Here is a 21,079-nt window from a genome sequence, read left to right as displayed (position 1 = left end):
CCAAAGTGTGGATGATTCGGTCCTTCTTAGAAGGAGAACAAAATACTCACAGGAGCAAATATGGAGATAAAGTGTAGAGCAGAGACTGAAGGAAAGGCCACCCAGAGACTGTCCCACCTGGGGATTTATCCCACATACAGTTACCAAACCCAGATACTATGAATGCCAAGAAGCACATGCTGAAAGGAGCCTGATATAGCTGTCTCCTGAGAGCCTGTGCCAGAGCCTTACAAATACAGAGACGGATGTTAGCAGCCAACCATTGGAAGTGTATTCTTAATCAACTTTGCTTGCAAGAACCTGGAACTCCCTCTAGTGGTGTTTACTAATTCTGCCAATACCATGACCACAGACAGTATTTTCTTTTTTCTTTTCTTTTTTTTTTTTAAAAAAAAGGATTTTATTTATTTTATGTATATGAGTCCACTGTAGCTGTCTTCAGACACACCAGAAGAGGGCATCAGATCCCATTGTGAGGCACCATGTGGTTGCTGGGATTTGAACTCAGGACCTTTGGAAGAGCAGTCAGTCAGTGCTCTTAGCCGCTGAGCCATCTCTCCAGCCCCAGACAGTATTTTCGTGTGCAGCTATAAAAACACGTTAGAGGCCGGGTGTGGTGGTGCATGCCTATAATCCCAGCACTCGGGAGGCAGAGGCAGGCAGATTTCTGAGTTCGAGGCCAGCCTGGTCTACAGAGTGAGTTCCAGGACAGCCAGGGCTATACAGAGAAACCCTGTCTCGAAAAACCAAAAAAAAAAAAAAAAATGTCAGGAATGTCCCTCTAGTTAGATGATTCTAGGAAATCAAATGGGAAATTGCTCATAATTGTTTTCTCTAAGTTAGAAAATGTCTGTCTGTCCAGAAGCTGCAATATCTTGTTTATCAATTTGAAGGGGCTGAAACCCTCCCAGGACCTTTAGAAACAGGAAGGAAGTAATCGCGTGAGTCTTTTATGTTCTACTCGCTTTGGTCAAGTGACCCTAGAGAAGCATAGTGGGAAGTTATTAAAACTCAAGAAGCGGGGAAGACTAGATTATTTCTCAACTCACTCTCAGGGCACATGAACATGTTAAATATTTATTCTTGGACTTCCGGACTCTAAAAAGTTACTATGAATATTTTAAAAATATTATTTTACAAATACGTGTGTGTGAGTGTGTGTCCCTTTATGTGAACCAAGTGTGGCAGAGGCCAAAGGCATGGTATCCCATAAAACTTTGGAAACACACACACACACACAGAGGGCTATTTTTCTTCATTCACGAACCAGACATAATGATTGTGGTTCCCTCATTTGTTTTTGTTTTTTTTGGGGGGGGGTTGTTTTTGTTTTGTTTTGTTTTGTTTATTTTTCGAAACAGGGTTTCTCTGTCCTGAAACTGGCTGTCCTGAAACTCATTTTGTAGACCAGGCTGGCCTCGAACTCAGAAATTCGCCTGCCTCTGCCTCCTGAGTGCTAGGATTAAAGGCGTGCGCCACCACGCCCGGCTTCCTCATTTGTTATATGAGTACATGCCACAGCATTAATTTGGAGATCAGAGGACAACTTGAGGAAGTTGGTTTTCTTTCCTTCCACCTTGTGGATGCCTTTATTCACCGAGCCAGCTCACCAGCTATGCAATTTCTGTTAGTTAAGCAAAGAGGACAAAAATTCGTGACTCTCAAGACCCAAGAAGGCTCAAAGCAGTTTGAGTCACAGAATCGTCATGCTCAGCTTGGTAGTGTAATACTGTAAGCTAGTTGCAATTTATACCGTTTTTTTAAAAAGTAACAATAATAACTCTATGCCAAAAAAAAAAAAAAAAAAAAAAAAAAAAAACTGAGAAGGCTAGTGTAGCACTAGAATGGAAACAAACCTTACCTCAGGCATCACCTACCATAAAACTCACTAAAAGCCTAAGGGCAAGTGAAAAGAACTGCAGGCTAGAGCCGGAGGGGGCGGGGACGGGGGCGGGACTTTGTCGCCCAGCAACGGCCGCAGCGATTGGCCATCTCTCCCGCGGCGGAGACCAATAGTCAGGCGCGTTGCCAACGTTCGACATCGCGAGTGCGGCTGCGCGGGGAATTCGAATCGCTGGCGGCCTTCGAGACTCTGGGCGGGGGCTGATGGGGTGTTTGGTCGGCGGCTGGTGGGGTATTTCACCGCTGCGCGCTTTCTCCCGTCATGGACAACCTAGAAAATGTCTCTCGGTAAGTGTTGATCAGGTGGGGTGAGGTGGGCGCGAGCCGGCCTGAGCGCCGGTCCTGACGGTTAGAGTCCGGGTCTCTCAGGCGCGCTTTCTCCTCAGCGCCGCTTCCTCAGCGGGTTCGTTGCACCAGGCCTCAGCCAAGGCGGCGGCCCCCGGGTCACTCGAGTAGACGTGCAAGCTGCAGCCGGTTACCGTTTGATGCGGAGGGTGTGTGTGTGTGTGTGTGTGTGTGTGTGTGTGTGTGTGTGTGTGTGTGCGCGTGCGCGTGCGCGCCGGACCTTTCCGAAGTCACGTGTCTCCTCCATGGGGATCTCCCTCTAGACGCGAGGGACGCCCGGCCTTCAAAACCCAAACTTGTGTGGTGGAGATTTTTGGAGAAAATTTCAAAGTCTGATGAAAATGCCACCCCACGGGGCTGGAGAGATGACTCAGCGGTTAAGAGCACTGACTGCTCTTCCAGAGGTCCTGAGTTCAGATCCCAGCAACCACATGGTGGTTCACAACCATCTGTAATGGGATCCAATCCCCTCTTCTGGTGTGTCTGAAGACAGCTACAGTGTACTCATATACATAAAATAAATAAATCTTTCTTAAAAATGCCACCCCACGAAGGAAAGAATTTATTATTTCTCGATTGCCTGGTACGTAAGAAAAAAAATGCTTGCTATTAAGTCATTTGAGACTTCCTGCAGGCACTGATTGGGTTTTGTTTGTTTGGTTTTTTTTGTTTGTTTGTTTTGAGGTCTGGGGGGCGGGCGCTTAGGTGACTTACCCAGCCTGTGATGTTAAGCCATTTAAAACTGTTAAATCGGCTATTTTTTTTTTTTATCAGTTCTTTAGGTATTCTAAGAGTAAGATATCCAAAATCTGTTGGCGTTAAGCAATTTAATTTTTGATCAGATCGACTAAGGATTTCCCCTCCCCATTCTAAAAAAGAAGCTAGGTATTTTGTTTTTTTAAAGGCTAATTTATTTTAATGATTTGATGTTGTAGAGTTAAGTTAACAGTGTGTTTAAGTCATTTTCCCAGGAGGTGTGGTTGGTGTGAGGCTGTTCAATGTTTACCTTGGACAAATATTTGTATATCTTATTTTACTAAATAAGAACTTCTAAACACAGAGGTAGTACTGACATTTCAGACATGCTAAAAAAGAATCCAAAATGTGTTCCTTTCAAGGTAAAAAGTGAGAGTCGTTGACTTAAAAAATTGCTAAAATCTCTACTACTGTCCACAAAATTATGAGAAAAGCATTGCAGTTTCTCTGAATGATCATTTCAGCTTGCTAGTGAAATGAAATATATTTTGAGATAGAGTTTTCTGGTCATCTACCAAAATACTGCTTTTAAATTCTTTTTCTCCTAATCTTATCATTTCTCAGTTTAAAAACCTATGAGTGTTTCTAAACTTGAGTCATACTGAGAATACAGTTAATTCCCATCTATCCTCTCTCCAAAGTTGTACACATACTATTCTCACCCTTATTTGCTGTAACTTCTGAACTGATTCCTATTTATAGTTCCAGCCCTGCTCCTTTTTGTGAAGGAACAAAGAAGACATCTAAAATGCAGATAGAGCTTGCCACCTCTTCTCTTCTCACTTTATTTGACTCTTTCTGCTCCTCAAATTCTGTCAGCCTTGATGATTTCCCTAACATGCGGGTGGTAGCTAGCTAACAATTCCTTAAGTATAACTTATGCCCACTCTTACCCCTTTAGTTTATCCCCCCTTTTCTATTTGATAGTTAATGAAACATGGTACTATTTTTATGTTTTTGTTTGTTTACCCCACTAGCACCTGAGGTCATTGGGCCTTGATTTGTTTGCCTGACTTCTTAAGCTGTGGTTAGGTATTGTGGAAGTAAGGAAAGCAAAGTCCTCTGGGAGCATTGTCATCATGTGCTTTTCCTTTGGAACAATGTTAGATTTGGACTCAAGCAGTCTCTGGAAACTCAAAATTGTAGTACTGGGGCTGTCATGCCAAAAGGAGAGGCTTTCTTTGGATCTTATTCTAACCCCCTAACTTAGCTATGCTCCTGAGAAATAAGACAATGATAATGATGTTGGAGATCACCTAATCTAGATAGACTTTGAAGCAAATACTGTTTCTGACTTTTCTAAACACCTCTGAATGATTGCTCTTTTATGTGATATATGGGTTGTTGAATTCAAGATTTCCATTCTCAAGTATATAGATAACATAATATAGAATCAAATATATCTTTGTCATCTAGTAATTATTCTTTCTTTCATGTATGTACTTTTCTATTCTAGCATGTTTGAAGCCCATATGCAAAGCTACACGGGTAATGACCCACTTGGAGAATGGGAAAGGTTAGTGCATGTTTGTTTTCCTTTAAACAAAGGAACCATATTTTACCCTGTGGAAAACTAATATCCATATTTTTCTAGCTTTATAAAGTGGGTAGAAGAGAATTTTCCTGACAATAAAGAATACTTGATGACATTATTAGAACATTTAATGAAGGAATTTTTAGATAAGAAGAACTACCACAATGATTCACGATTCATCAATTATTGCTTAAAATTTGTAAGTATAATTTCAGGTAGATAACTATAATGTTTTACTTCTGGTCCTTTCCCTTGGGTTGGCTTTTGTTTTGTTTTTTGCTGTTGTTGTTTTTTTGGTTTGTTTTTGTTTTGTTGGGGGGGAGGTTAAGACAGGGTTTCTCTTTGTAGCCCTGGCTATCCTGGAACTCACTGTGTAGACCAGGCTGGACTGGAACTCAAAGAGATCCACCTACCTCTACCCCAAGTGCAGGGATTAAAGGGTTGCCCAACAATTGGCCGGCTTTTGGACTCCTCCCTTGTTAAGATCATTTTAGACTGCCTTTTTAAATATCAATTTCTTATTTTGACTCATGAATGTTTTAGAATTTATGTAGTCAGAAGTATATATTTTAGAGCATTGGCTTCTGAAATACTGAAGAATCAGTGTTTTCATTTAAAAACCCATCTTTATTTCATATGTCTAAATGGTCCAACATGATAGGAACTAAAAGTTAAATGAATTGTTAGATAAGAAATGTGGTTGGGGACAGTTGTGGCTCACTTGGGAGAGAGAGGCAGGCAGACATCTGCATTTTCTGCCACCCTAGTCTACAGAGAGAGTTCTAGAACAGCCAAGGCTATGTAGCAAGGCTCTGTCTCAGAGAGAGAGAGACAGACAGACAGAAGAAAAACATGCAGGGAGAGATGATAAGCAGGAGCTCTTAAGTGCTAAGAGAATCTAGGAATGAATCAAAATAAGTATAAATGTTAACTGAGAGTTAAATATCAAAAATATTTTAACTATAATATATAGTTATATATAATAACTAGTATATATACTGTGTCATATATTACTATTATTATAATATGTACATTATAATAGTCATATGTTATAACTAGTATATAACTATAATAACTAGTAAAATAAAATTTTTACTCAGAGACTAAATATAGTACTAAAAGAAGGAGATAGCCTGGCGGTGGTGTCGCACTCCTTTAACCCCAGCTCTTGGGAGGCAGAGGCAGGCAGATTTCTGAGTTCGAGGCCAGCCTGGTCTACAAAGTGAGTTCCAGGACAGCCAGGGCTACACAGAGAAACCCTGTCTCAAAAAAACAAAAAACAAAAGAAGGAGGCAGTCTCAGACAAGAGGATAGGGGTCTGTGTTTATATTATGGCTTCCAGTTTAGTGTTTCTATGGGATTCCTGAGTGTACAAACAAGTAGGTCTCAGACTCTTGTGTCTTCTCTTTGGGCTCTTTTTTTTCTTTTGGTTTGTCTTATTCAATTTTGATGTGATTGTTTTTGTTTTACCTTATTATATTTTATTTTGTTATATTTTTAAAAATGAATGGATGAATGAACAAATGAAAACCTAGCTACTAGGGTAAAATTTAACTGAACTATCATTTATACCTACCAGGAGAGGGAAAATCTGTTTTCTCAAATGGAATGACACTGGGTTTATCGGTTTATCAACCACTCCAGGGTAGGTCTCATGTTTGGGAATAGTTGACCAACAAATAATGTTCTCCATAGTTTTTTGCATACTTTTATTTGGTTACAGTTTGGTTTTTATATTCTACTTTTTTCTTTTTGATATTGATGTATTTTGTTTTTTAGGTTTTGGGGTTATGTTATTGTATTGGGTTTTTTGTTTGGTTGGCTTGGCTTTTTCATTTTTTTTGAGAACTTAGAAAAAGGAGAGTAGGACTCTCAAAAATGAAATGAAAGCTTGGGGCTATGAATTCTAGTAATAAAAGCATGTCGAATAGAGAATGAACATGAAATTGTTACTTAAATTATAAAATACTATAATTAAAGGCACCTTGCAAGACTTGAGTAAGCTTAAACTTAGACAAAATGATTCATGTAATGAATCATTGCAGGCCCTACTTGTTTTGTGAAATAGTTTGATAATTATTGAATATCAAGGGAAGAAATGACTTTTAGATTTACCATCAGAGAACATTTGTCTTTACCTAAAGAATGCACTAGACTTTCATGAAGATTGAACAGTGTACGTCTGGCTGGGCTCTGGGAAAGAACTAGCTTAGCAGATTGGTTAGCTTGTGTATAGTTGTTATACATAGTTATGGAATAGAGTAGCAATATGTAAAAAAATGTATATAATGTGATCCAAGTAAATGGTATATAACCTCTGGCATTTATCTGTGTGTGTGTGTGTGTGTGTTGAAAATCAAAACCCTCTCTATTAGCTATTTTGGGATATAAAATTATCAACATAGTTTCCTAGTGTGGAATATTAAGAGTCATTCTTCCTATCCATCTACCCTCAATATTCATTAAGCATCTCTGCACCTCATTATTTATATGTGGTTTTGCTCTGGATTTTTGTAGGCTGAGTACAACAGTGACCCTCAACAGTTTTTTGAGTTTCTGTACAACCAGGGAATTGGAACTAAGTCATCATATCTATACATGTCCTGGGCAGGGCATCTGGAAGCCCAGGGAGAGCTGCAACATGCCAGTGCTATTTTTCAGACAGGAATTCACAATGAGGCTGAACCTAAAAAACTACTACAGCAACAATACAGGTAGTTTCAAAGTGTTTAACTCTTTCCTTTTTCTGTCTGTATCTTTATGTGTATCTACTTTAACTGTAAGTCTTATTGTAGTATGTGTGTCATAGGTCTGACCACAGATAGAAAGCTTTATACTTCTCTTAGAATGCTATGTGGCATATAATGTGTATATGTGTGTGTGTGTATATATATATATACACACACACACACATATATAAATGACACTAGTGTATATTTACTTTAAACTAGTGTAATGTTACTTTAAACTGCAGCATTGTGAGGCAACACAGAAGAGCACAGGAAGGGCACCTACAAGAGACAAAACAGATTATCCCCTCAAAATAACTCATTAAGGCACAGATACAATTATCCGTTCATGAAGACAAAGCCCTCTTAATCCATTCACAGTTTGGAGATAATATTTTATAAATCTCACAATTTGGGAGCCGGGCGTGGTGGCGCACGCCTTTAATCCCAGCACTCGGGAGGCAGAGGCAGGCGGATTTCTGAGTTCGAGGCCAGCCTGGTCTACAAAGTGAGTTCCAGGACAGCCAGGGCTATACAGAGAAACCCTGCCTCGAAAAACCAAAAAAATCTCACAATTTGGGTTAAGTATCAGCATTGGTAGCTTTTCAAACTGTAGTGAGCTATCATAATGAATACCTCATTTTTCTCCGCACACATTTTGTTTTGTTACTTTTCTATTAAAATGCCTCATTTGGGAAAACTTAAAAATGCAGAAAACTTTATTTTTTCCTCTCCATATTACAGAATTACAAACATGCTTTACAGTTAAGCTTGTGTATACACTACACTATGTCAAGATCTTTCCTTGAAAGTAATATATTTCTTACATTTATCTACAACGTATGTTTAAACAGTTTCAGGGCATGTGGGACATACAACCAAACCATCTATTCAAAATTTTGCATTCTCATTAGAAGAATTGGGGACCTTCCATGCATTGCACGCCTTGCCAGCATTCAACATACTCACTTATTTTTTCAGTTTTACTATAGTATTTATGCTTAAAAAAAGAAAAAAAAAACTTTGAGAATTTTCAAATATACATAAAAAGAAAAAAGTCAGTATTTAATAAATGTTCATTTATATTCTTTTAGTACTTGTTAACAGTTGATATTTAAAAATTTTAAATATGTAACTGCTTGCCTGCATATAATTATGTGAATTGTATATGTACTCAACACCCCAAGAGGTCAGAAGAGGACACTGGATCCCATTGTGAACCATCATGTAGGTGCTAGGAATCAAACCTGAGTCCTCTGGAAGAGCAGCTAGTACTCTTAACCTCTGAGCCATCTCTCCAGCCCCTTGAACTTTTTTAGTACTAATGATATTTGTTTATCTTTTTTACTTGTTTGGGCCAAGCACATCACTTCGAGTGTGTGCAGGTCAGAGATTAAATAATGGTGGTCAGGCCTGGCAGAAGCATGCTTACCTGCAGAGTCATCTCATTACATGTACTGACAGAATTTTTTATCTCATACACCACTGCAGTCCTCTTTTTAAAAAATGTTTCCTATAGGCTTATTCTATGTTGCCTAATAAAGTTAATGATAATTCTTTAATATTATCTAACTTTGTGTTTTTTCAAACCACTGTTTCCTTTGAATTTACATCAAGCAAGATTTAGTGCTTAGTTGTATATCTCTTCTGTATAATATACACTCTTGTTTTCATTACCCAAAAATGTCAGGCTTGGAAATGCACAATTTCTAATAGGTTGAGTTGGTATGGAAAAGTGCTATGAAATGATGTATGTGTGAAATTTTTATAAAACATGAGTGATGCAACCCACTGTTTCCTTTGAAACAGTGGTCTAAGTTTTATATTTTGATTTCTTTAAAATATAATCATTTTGTTTCAGATTATAAAATATGTGAAGTTGTAGTTTAGGCATCTTTGAATTTTAACATCTCCGGACCTAATAGAGAAAGAATATGTATGTGCTCAATGAATTTGAAAAATATTGACATAAACTGTGTAAAAGGAAGACTTTTCTAATATAAACATTCCCAGAATTTTATTTCTGAATTTAAAGCAACTTTGAAATTCAGTTTTTCTTTTCCTGTCTTTATTGTCTGTTTTATTAGTTACATTTCGGTACAGATGTATATTAAACTGTGAAGTTAAAATCTATATGTATTTTCTATTATCACATAGGCTATTCCAAGCACGCCTTACTGGAACCCATTTGCCAGCTCAAGGTAAAATGATACTTTTTTAAATATCTAGATTGTTGAGAATTTAGTTTAATTTTCACTAAGTATTTTTTTGTTTTGTTTTGCTTTTTAAAAAGGGCCTTATGTAGTATTTAATGAAAATCAAAGAATTACCAAATTTCTGTTTTGGGTGATAGGGAAAGCACTCTGATAATAATCACACAAAATAGCTCAGGACAGCAGAGGAGCTGTGTCCTAGCACTGTAATGCAGAAAATCTGCAAGCAAAGCTTAATGAATTTACCATCTGTGAAGAATTTTAAAAAAAAAAAATTTAAAAAAAAAAAAAAAAAAGCTAATATCTAGATACACTTGTGACACACACTTGTAATCACCGTACTCAGAAGGAACATAAATTTGAGGACAACCAAGACTATATAACAGTACACTGTCTTTAAAAAAACAAAATGAAGATTGTCCCAAAGAGTAAATACTGCACTTCCCATCTGTTCTGAATTGAATCAGATAGGTGCAATACAACTTTTAAAAATGTGGCCTTTTCTCTTAGATATAAAGATCACATTTCAGCAATAGTTACTGTCATCTTATTTAAAATAACCACTTAGGCTTTATATTCCATCCAAGTATTACCTTTTTGGGTTAACCAGAAAATTGTTTCTATAGTATTTTTCTTAATTGAAAATTAGTCCATTTTCTCAAACAGTTTAAATGGGTTAATTTTTAAAATAATTTTTGTACTAATGATTTAGATATTTTATATGTATGAATGTTTTTCTTGCATGTATGTCTACACTGCATATATGTCTAGTACCCACATAAGTCAGAGAGGACATCACATTTCCTAGAAGTAGAGTTGTGGATGAGCTACTGTATGGGTAGTGGGAATTAAACCTGGGTCCTCTGTAAGAACAAATGTTATTAACTGCTGAGCCATTTCTCCAGCCACAAATAGATTTCTTAAATACAATATACTGGACAAATAGAGAAATATATTATGTGCTGATTTTATTTATTGTCAAATAGAGAAATATATTATGTGCTGATTTTATTTATTGTCACTTCTCACTTATTTCTCATTTCACTTTTCCCCTCATAGCTACAACCTCAGAACCTTTGCATAGTGCACAGATTTTAAACCAAGTTATGATGACAAACTCAAGTTCAGAAAAAAACTCAGCCTGTGTTCCTAGGAGTCAGGTAACAAGGACATTTATTGTATGTTGTATAGAAATTAGGAATGTTACTGGACAGCCTTTCTGGCTGCTGTTGCTTCTCATCCATTGACACTGTCTCCTGTGATTGACCTTCATTTCAACCACCATTCCATGATAGCTCTCAGAACCTTTCTATTATCTTTCTCTGTTCAACTCTAACATAACTTGTCAGACCTGGGGCCTCTGCCACACAATCCCGTCTTTAGTTTCTTTCTTCCTAATTAATTCCCTCTATTCTGCTGACCTCTTCATAGGCCCAGGGAATCCCTGTTTTGGATCACATTTGCCTAGAGGGTTTTTGTCTCTGCTTTTGAAACAACCCAGAACCTCAAACATTCCTGTATATAACCTCAACCAAAGCACTAATACTGCCAGGCTTTCCTTCCCTATGTTTCATGCCACGGCTTATGTTTCATTTCCTTTAATACCAGGTTATTTTGATAAATAGAATTTATTGTGATAAACCTCAAATTTGGGGTGCCTCTGTCATAGCTATAAAAAATAAGTACTATTTCTGCCACATAGAAGATATCTTCTCACTTTCTGTTATCAACAGTTATATATGTTACTCTATCTTTTTCTGCCATTTTTATGGGGGAAAGTGGCTTCATCCTTGTGCCTGCTTTTCATCCCCATAAATATTGTTGATGCATCTAAATCTCTTCTTCCTTGCTTGCTTATAAAAATACTCAAATCTCTTCTGCTTCATGTTCCTTAGCATCTTTCTCTTTCAAATTACCACCATTCTTTAGAACCTCATTGTAGCTTAATCTAATGTAGCATATTCCTAGAAATACAACATATATGTCTTTCTTTGATAGGTTGTGCAGTTTATATCTTACAATGTTTGCCACCCTCATCCTTTCTACTATTTTAAATTTTTAGATGAAATGAATGTCACTTTTCTTTTAGTCATATTCCTCAGACCTAGCTCATTGTATGATAAGTGTGAAGTAATCAGTACTTGCTTAGTGGATTATTGCTACTATTGGAAATTTCTGAGAGTAAAACAATAAAAAGGAAATTTTAATTTTTTAAATTTAAATTAGTTGCTTTCTTTTGAGGAAACCTCAGTATGAAAAGTTAACTAAAAATTATGTCACTTAGCCGGGCGTGGGGGCGCACACCTTTAATCCCAGCACTCAGGAGACAGAGGCAGGCGGATTTCTGAGTTCGAGGCCAGCCTGGTCTACAAAGTGAGTTCCAGGACAGCCAGGGATATATACAGAGAAACCCTGTTTCGAAAAAACAAACAAACAAAAAAACAAACAAATTATGTCACTTAAAGCTCCAGCTACTAATTATAATTTACATATACATGACAAATATACTTGCAGTTAAAAGGCCCCTTCCCAAAGGGCATTTTCATATTTGTGAACTAATTTGTATGAAGGCTTCTCTGGTAAATGAATGCTCAAGTTTGTTTTTTGTCTTTTAGGGTTCAGAATGTTCTGATGTGGCATCTTCCACTTGTGATGAAAAGTCTAATATGCAAGTAAAATGAGTACATTATTACATAAATTTCATTAAATTTACTTCAGTACACTTTCATAAATGGTGTCTTTCTCCCCAGTAGCGAACAAAGAGTGATCATGATTTCCAAGTCAGAATGCTCTGTCAGCTCATCTGTGGCACCCAAGCCTGAAGCTCAGCAAGTTATGTACTGCAAGGAAAAGCTTATTCGTGGAGATTCAGAATTTTCTTTTGAAGAACTGAGAGCCCAGAAATACAATCAACGAAAGAAGCATGAACAGTGGGGTACTTACAACTCTTATATATTAGGATTGTTTTATGTCATTTTAAATAATGGATAATTACATAATTAAATGAAACATGAGATGCCTTGAGCTCATTCTATCAGAAACCTAGAAGTCTTAATACTAATCTCACAGCAGCACTTGTCCACAGGCTCCTTTGCCAAACTGATAGCTGGCAATTGAAACAGTGCTACAGTAAACAATTTTTTTGTTTGTTTGTTTTCTTATTTTCTTTGAGACAGGGTTTCTCTGTGTAGCCCTGGCTGTCCTGGAACTCACTTTGTAGACCAGGATGGCCTCGAACTCAGAAATCTGCCTGCCTCTGCCTCCCAAGTGCTGGGATTAAAGAAATGCCCCACCACTGCCTGGCTACAGTAAACATCCTTTCTGGTGTTTCTTTGTATTAGTGAAATCATGTTTCCATGTTTGGTATGTAAATTTGAACCTGTGTACATAGTAGTCCTAAAATTTATAGGGCATTTATTTGTTCTGTGAAAGGATTTATTGAAAACTGAGGTTCAGAAAAGATTTCCCAAGTTTGCATCTACTTTAAACAGAAAGAACATGCTAAAATAGTTTTCTGATCACTCCAGATTTATGCTTATAAAATAAATATTTATTTATATAAATTATGTTTATGAATAAATACTTTTTTTGTTTCACATAAGGAAATATGCATTTGCACTTGGCTTTTACTATAACAGCATACACTCTAGAGAGAGGAAAGCAAACCTTTGCTCCACCCAGGGTTTTATACCAGCTAGGTTATTTGTACTAGAGTCTTTCATTCATTACCTTTTAAAAAGATTTTATTTAAAGTTATATATGAGTGTGGGTTTTTGCATGTGAGTGCAGTGCCCTCAGAAGAGGTGATTGTTAGCTGTCTGATATGGGTGCTGGGAACCCAGCTTAACTTTATAAGAGCAGCAAACTCTCTTAACTGCTGAGCCATCATCTCTCTAGCCCCTGTATTCATTACTTTTTATATTTAACCAGCTATGGAGAACCGTCAGTATTTGTTAAGAACTCATTTTGAATTGTCCATTGATAGTTTCCTTTCATATATCACAACCTATAGTCTCTAGCCAGAAAAATTCTGACATGTTTGGAGTGTGCCTTTATGTGATGTTTATAGGAAATAGAACTATCCAAAGTTTTACTTGAAACTCTGACCCTTAGTACACTTTATTCCTAGAAAGTTGGTGCTGGAAAGGTAGCTCAGCAGTTACAAGCTAGTAGTGTTTTGCAAAGGACCTGAGTTCAGTACCCAACCATGTCAGGTGACTCACAACAAACACCCTGATGTCACCCAGCTCCAGGGAATCTAACACCTCTAGCTTTTTTAGGCACTATCACACACATGTACATATAGATGCAGACACCAATTTAAAAAATAAAAGCCACTAGCATGAGTACCTGAGTTCTGTCCCTAAGACTCACGTGGTAGGAAGAGAGTCAGCTTCTGCAGATTGTCCTCCAGCTCCACATGCATACCTTGAGATTTGTGCCCTTTATTTGTTTTTTGTTTGGTTGTTTTGGTTTTTTTTTTTTGTTTATTTGTTTTTGAGAAGTGCCTACAGTTAATTTTTTAAAATGTAAAATAGAGAATGATGGGGGATGAGAAGATAGCTCAGTTAGTAAAGTGCTTGCCATACAATAATGAGGGTGTGAGTTCGGTTACTAGGAACCACATTTAAAGCAACAAGTGTGATGACAGACAATTGTAGTCACAGCACTCGGGTGGCAAAGGCAGCTTAGACTACTCAGGTCCAGGCCAGTGAGAATCCCTGGCTTCTACATGCATATATGTACATAGGCACATGACCACAAACATATAAACATACATAAGATAAAATAATTAGAAAATAAAAACAAATGGAAAATCATTTTCAAGTGATTTGCAGCACAGTATGATTATTTTATAAGAAATGTTTAGTATTAAACTTTGCTGTTGCTGAATATAATTGATTCTATAACAATTTTGTTATAAGACCTGTATTTAATAGTAACTATGGTGAGGACAGGTAAAGGTTACAATTTAAAAATAATGTAACTTTAAGCTCTGAAATCTAATAAATATGGAAAACTTTGATTTAAAAATTATCTTTCCTAAATTGTGACATTTTACTCATTTTGCATTTAATTCTCTGATGAAAATTTGAGAGCAAACCATGTTTTTTTAATGTTCTTAAAGTTAGTGAAGACAGAAATTATATAAAAAGGAAAGAAGCAAATGCTTTTGAAGAGCAATTATTAAAACAGAAAATGGATGAACTTCACAAGAAATTGCATCAAGTGGTGGAATTGTCTCACAAGGACCTTCCTGCTTCAGAGAACAGGCCTGATGTATGTCCGTGTTCTTCACTGTGTCCATTATTCCCAATACTACTAGTTAGTGTTTTCTCTGCTTTGTTTTTATAGTTATTCTTATAATTTAGCTAGAAATCTTACTGAATTAATAATTTGGTATATGAAGGTGTGAAAATTTGGAATAAGCAAAGAAATATAGGGACTGAGTAGAAATGTTTAGCTCAAGCTAAACATGGTTTGTATTTTGTACAAGAGACCCTGAGATCTGTGGTACTTCTTAATGGAGTACTTGATCTGTGTTATGACTTCCCTTTCTCCATAGTAATTTGCTATGTGAGGAAATAGTGTAAGTTATTTAAGTTACTGTTTTAGGGCATGGTTTTCACTTTTTTTGTATTGGTTTTGAGACAGGTTCTTAATTGTCATCCTTGCTGTCCTGGAACTTGCTATGTCAACCAAATGTACCTTGAAGTGACAGAGATGCCCCTGTTTCTGCCTCTGAATAAAGGCATATGCCACACCATACACAGCTTATGTTAACTGTCTTACAATTTGTAAGAATGCTTCCATAAGATAAGGAATTAGGGCCGGGCAGTGGTGGCGCACGCCTGTAATCCTAGCACATGGGAGGCAGAGGCAGGCAGATTTCTGAGTTTGAGACCAGTCTGGTCTACAGAGTGAGTTCCAGGACAGTCAGGACTGCACAGAGAGACCCTGTCTCGAACCCCCTCCCCCCCCAAAAAAAAAGAAAAAAAAAAAGATAAGGAATTAGCCTTTCTGTATGTTAAAAGTTTGTTTATCCTTCCTATTATGTACCATGTGTTTGTGGAAATTAATATAAATATATCCTGTCCATTAAATAGAATATGGCTACTAAGAATATTAGCAGAGCACTGTGGAGAATATTCGGTAACATTACTTTTAGTCTTCCTAAAATTTAGGTAAAGACAGATAAGATACTTTTTTGTTTTGTGATTCACTTGTCTTGTTTTATAATTTAACATATGAAGTAATAGGTTTCATTATGACATTGTCATCCTTTGTTTTTGTTGATTCTCCTCTCCCTTTCTCTGACTCTCCTTTTACCATGTATCCTTTTGCTCCTAGTAGCCTTCTTTCCTCTTTGATATCATACGTATTGTTGTAATGCCTCAATTTTTGGTTTATTAGACAGGGTTTCACACTGGCTTGGGCTGACCTGGAACTTGCTAGGTAGCCAGCTCAGCCTCAGCCTCATTGCAGTCGTCCTGTGCCCTAGACTTCTGTAAGCTACAAGAAGCAATCATAGGGGCTAGTCTTTTTGTTGTTGCTGCTATACTTTGAAAAGTTCTAATGACTTGATTAGTAATATTCAAGACTTCCTAATTTTGTTTTTTGTTTATATCTTTTTGTTTTGCATGAAAGATTAGTCTAGTATGTGTTGGACAAAATACTTGCCCCCAGCAGGAATTGAGGGGTCCAAGTCTTTCATCCATCAATCATCAGACCTCAGAGAATTCAGGAAAGACACTACAGAAAGAACCTTCTGTTCCTCTTATGGTAAATGCTGTTAACAGCACTTTGCTGTTCCCAGCTGCCAACCTGCCAACTTTTCCTATTCCTGTAAGTGGCCAGTCGTTGACAGACTCCAGGTAAGCTAAGTGTCCTGGAAATGGTAGAGATGTGAGTAGCATGTATCATTTCTTTTCATGATCTGCAATGTTATGTTGTGTAAGAGATGAATGGTTCTGGTATTTAAACATTTGTTGAAAAAATTTTTAAATATTGGCTCTAAATCTTTCAGACTTAATTCCAAACTTATTTTACAGTATTTTTGTACTTTTTACTTTTTTATTGAATTAAAAAAAACTTTCAGCAGCCTCTCTGTACCTTCAGATTATATAACTGAAAACTGAAAGTACCTTTGTTTACTGGCTTTAACTGCATACCTGTAGGCATTATTAATGCACAGAAAGTTAATTGACATGTGTTCTGATGTTTCCTCTGTCTTCCTTCAGAAGCTATTTGGGATACATGTCAATGATTCTTTGTGCCAAGATCTATCTCCACACTATTCCCCAATTTAGAAGGATTTTTCTAGGCTTCAAAAATAGTAATACCAAATTTCTTGCTTGTTTTACATTTTTGTCTTTGGTTATTCATCTCTTGTGATTTGATAGGAATTTGTAAAACTACAAGTAATTTGTACTTGTTTAACATTTTAATACCGTTCCTTAAGAGAATTCTAGCAGTATTAGACAGATGAGGTTGACTGCCCCAGTGTGTTTAAAAGCAAGCTGTTATATAAGTGGTTTGCTACCTTCCCTTGTCATTTTAAAATCTGGACCTTACTAATGGTTTCAGGTTCATCACAAGAAATGCACTAATTCCACTAACACACACTGCCTGAAACTAGGTCTTAGGCTTTTAACCTGCACCATAAATGAAGTGTGTTTGAACTTAGGAAGCCATTCTGTCCTGCCAAATGTAGGGGTGGTTATTACTGTGCTAGCACAGTAACCACTGGGTCACAGGAAAACATTCAGTGGTTATCTTTATGTGAATGAATCAGTATTCTCAAAGGCAGTAAATATTTCATTTACTTACACTATGCCCCTAAGCGGGTTTATCCTCAACCTAACAACATTGTTGGCAATATTTTACTATTTCATGAGAGTTAGTTTAAAATTCTAATATGTAAAGTACTTTTATTCTTCAGTGTATCTCAAGAGTTTTCTCTTTCAGATGTATGAATCAAAGTATTCATGAATTCATGCCACAGATTGGACCAGAAACAAAAGAAGGTAGTGTTTCATTATCATAACTTCATCCAGTTTATTTAGGTGTATACTCTTTTGGGGTTGCTCAGTGTCTCTACTGTGACTATGGTATAGGAAGAATGTGGAAGGGAAAGAATGATTTTATAAAGCCTCAGACTATTTCAGACAAAAATAGAAAATGATTAGTCACATCTTCCTAATTCAGAATCTTTTGGCATTTTTCTATTAAGTTTCTCAGTGTATTAATCTGAAACATCATAATTACAAAGGTTTGTTAGTCTTAACATTCTGTTTGGTAGTATAGCGGACACATTTACATAGAAGATAATTTTGTCCATTAAGTAATAAAGATACAGTTGGTCATTTACTTCCCCTCCTCATGACTGGCGTCTTTCCCACCAACAGTGGGAACAGGGCTATTTGGAGTAGAGACTTACTGCACTGAGACTTGGTTCATGCTCACTAGATACAAAGCATAGTTCTAAGTAGTTGGAAAGGTAGTTGTGGAGAGAAGGGTGAGAATTTGTATAGGAAAAGAGGTACTATTAGGGTGGAGAGTTAGGATTCAAAGAAAGTGACCAGGAAGGACTGTTAGAGTAAGATTAAGTAAAAGGGAGAAGGGAACTACCCTTGCAGCAAGCTTTATAGACCTGTTTTAGGCAGAATGAATGACAAGTGTAGTTCTTTCAGGCAATCCTGTTAATGTTCCAAGCACCAAAGATATTTTCAGTGCTTTCAGATGAGCAGTGGGAGAGAGAGAGAAAGAGAAATAAAGTCTAAGCAAACCATAGCTGAATAAAATGAAAAGCATCCTTAAGATTTATATCATAGTAGGAGGAAAAGATTTACAATATGACCAGAAGCAGGTAGTACTTGGTATATTATGAGCTAAGGATGCTGTTCATGACAACTAACTTGGTGTAACCCTTTTTTTTTTCTATAAAAGGATAATGCTTGACCTTCATGATGTTATTTCAAAGATAAACATGAATATATGAAAACCCAGTCAATGATAATAAAAGTAGTGATTATTGACATTGGTAAACTTTTAATTGTAATTACTACAATCATGTGCCTTCTAATGTGTTCTAATTGGCATATTGATAGTACATTTTGTCCCACTCCTTTGCTCTAGTGTGTGAAACAAATAAAGTTGCCAGCATTAATGATTTTCATACAACTCCAAACACATCATTGGGAATGGTTCAGGGAACACCATGCAAAGTGCAGCCATCACCAACTGTCCACACCAAGGAAGCATTAGGTAAAGTATTTTGTTTATATGTGTAGTGCCTCCCATAAATTAATGAAAACTGATTTGCAACCTGTTGGACACATATTTCTTCTGTTCTTTAAGGTTTCATCATGAACATGTTTCAGGCTCCAACACTTCCTGACATTTCTGATGATAAAGATGAATGGCCATCTCTGGACCAAAATGAAGATGCATTTGAAGCACAGTTTCAAAGTAATGATTTATTTAGAAGCTATTAAGTACACAATATCACAGGACGTTGCTATGGTCATTATCAAAAAGTAAATATGATCCTGCTTTGAATAGTATGCCATGTAAGAGAAGGGAATTAATAAATTACATATATGACAGTTTGAATAGGTTGCAATGTATGTTATAATTGGGTTTGTGTTTGTTTGTTAGGTTGGATTTTTTTGTTATTTAATAGTGAGTGCTAAAGGACAAAAGCATCATTGGTAGGAATGGTAGGGGTAGTAAGTTCTTAGCATAAGACTTAAGAGCCTCCTGGGAAAAACGTCTAGGTAGAATTTAGAACTCAGCATTGCTGGAAGCCAAAGATAAATAGATTCTAGTTAGAATTGAGAAAGCTGGAAATGAAAACTCAGGAGTTCATTTTTTTCTTAGAGGACATGAACAACAACAAAAACTCAAAAGTTTTTTGGTTTCATTATAGGAGGGTGGGCTCTGCTCTGTATATGACAGATCTCTACTAGGCCTTGAGTGCAAGATCTAGTGACCATAAATCAGACAATTCACCTCGCTGCAAAAGTACCTTATATCATTATCTAGGACCTAGTTTTTTGTTTGTTTGTTTTTTAAGAGATTTCAGGATTTTAGAGATTTTTTTTTTAATAGATAGCTGAGGTTTAGCCCAAAGGATAATGCCTTTTAATAACACAATAATGAGGTGCTATTTTGTTTTCCTGCAGAAAATGCAGTATCTTCGGGGGATTGGGGAGTTAAAAAGATTATGACTTTGTCATCTGCTTTTCCTATTTTTGAAGATGGAAACAAAGAAAATTATGGGTAAAGAAAACATCTATTTTAAATGAACCTGGGAGATACCATAAAATGCTGAAAATTTTAAGGCAGTAAGGAGATAGGGTGGGCTGCTCAGCAGATGATCTGGGTTGGAGTTCCAATGCTGCTACGAATAAGCCTTTTAACCACACAGTGAGCAGCCAATGTGCTATGCATGAGTTCCAAAACAACAGACCTCCCATAGCAGAAGCACAGCTGCAAAAGAAATGCAATCTAGTTATAAGCAGCCAGAGAACAGATGAAGTCTCTGGATTTGAAATTACATTAAATATGGATGACTCTGCCAGCATACTCATAAAGTATAGGGCCAATAAAGTAGAACCTTCTCTGGAGTTTGCCTATAGAGAAAATGTTTTAAGGTAGAAGAAAGACTTCAGGGCATAGAATGAGGTATTTTCAGGAATTTTCATTGTTAAAACAAGTGAGTTATAGGTACCTTGGCATGCTGAGGTAGAATGGAGACAGCATGACCAGGTTGCAGAAGTGACATCTGTATCTAGAACAGGCACTAGAAATAAGATTTAAAAATGTTACCTGAAGCCGGGTGTGGTGATACACGCCTTTAATCCCAGCACTCAGGAGGCAGAGGCAGGCAGATTTCTGAGTTCGAGGCCAGCCAGGTCTACAAAGTGAGTTCCAGGACAGCCAGGGCTACACAGAGAAACCCTGTCTCGAAAAACCAAAACAAAAAAAAAAAAAAAAAAAAAAAAAAATGTTACTTGATACCTGAGACATCTTACGGTCAAGGTCCTTGTTTTCATTTGCTTCTAAAACTTGGAACCCAGTGTACTAAAAACATCTTATTTTTATAGTTAATTCAATTTAGACACATTTTTGCTTTAGTTACTATGAAAGTAAAGAGCCTCTAAAAGCATTAACTCAATAAGTAGGATAAGTGACAAATTATTCTAACACTTTTAGCTTATTAATTTCATCTGTATATTTTATGATGTGTATTTGCACAAATCTTTCTTTAGCTTACCACAGCCTAAAAATAAGCCCTTAGGAGCTAGGACCTTTGGAGAACGATCTCTCAGCAAATATTCATCAAGATTAAATGTAAGTAAATCTCTGCTTCATCACTGAAATATGTCTTATAATCTGTTCTTCATTTTACCAAGTGATTATGCTCATCAAATGGTACAAGGTGTACACAACTTCTAGATAATCCAGTGTTGGATGAAAAAATGTGTTCATCAACAGAGTTGAATTCTATAGTAAGTAGAGAAAATAAAAACAGTTGTGATCCTTGCCCCTCAAGAGTCATTCCTTTAGCAAGGAAGTACCATCCAGGGCTAAAT

The 21,079-nt window shown here is 36.7% G+C and overlaps 1 protein-coding gene across 1 annotated transcript in view; it reads left to right on the top strand.

The window, feature by feature from the left end:
* The first annotated feature begins 2,149 nt into the window (after positions 1-2,149).
* The window catches only part of Bub1 (BUB1 mitotic checkpoint serine/threonine kinase), a 31,199-nt gene continuing 12,269 nt past the window's right edge, over positions 2,150-21,079 (top strand). Inside the window, exons 1-15 of the mRNA XM_021192385.2 lie at positions 2,150-2,190; positions 4,460-4,519; positions 4,598-4,736; positions 7,055-7,251; positions 9,424-9,467; positions 10,539-10,639; positions 12,095-12,147; positions 12,233-12,414; positions 14,608-14,759; positions 16,128-16,354; positions 17,448-17,506; positions 18,618-18,746; positions 18,840-18,950; positions 19,667-19,763; positions 20,756-20,837. Of these exons, the coding sequence (XP_021048044.1) occupies positions 2,165-2,190; positions 4,460-4,519; positions 4,598-4,736; positions 7,055-7,251; positions 9,424-9,467; positions 10,539-10,639; positions 12,095-12,147; positions 12,233-12,414; positions 14,608-14,759; positions 16,128-16,354; positions 17,448-17,506; positions 18,618-18,746; positions 18,840-18,950; positions 19,667-19,763; positions 20,756-20,837 (1,659 nt within the window). The 5' untranslated portion in view covers positions 2,150-2,164. The remainder of the gene's footprint in view (positions 2,191-4,459; positions 4,520-4,597; positions 4,737-7,054; positions 7,252-9,423; positions 9,468-10,538; positions 10,640-12,094; positions 12,148-12,232; positions 12,415-14,607; positions 14,760-16,127; positions 16,355-17,447; positions 17,507-18,617; positions 18,747-18,839; positions 18,951-19,666; positions 19,764-20,755; positions 20,838-21,079) is intronic.

Source organism: Mus pahari, chromosome 3 (assembly GCF_900095145.1).
Source record: "Mus pahari chromosome 3, PAHARI_EIJ_v1.1, whole genome shotgun sequence".
NCBI classification, from domain to species: Eukaryota; Metazoa; Chordata; class Mammalia; order Rodentia; family Muridae; genus Mus; species Mus pahari.
The sequence above is the reverse complement of the archived record's forward strand: the minus strand, read 5'-3'. Positions and strand labels throughout refer to the sequence as shown.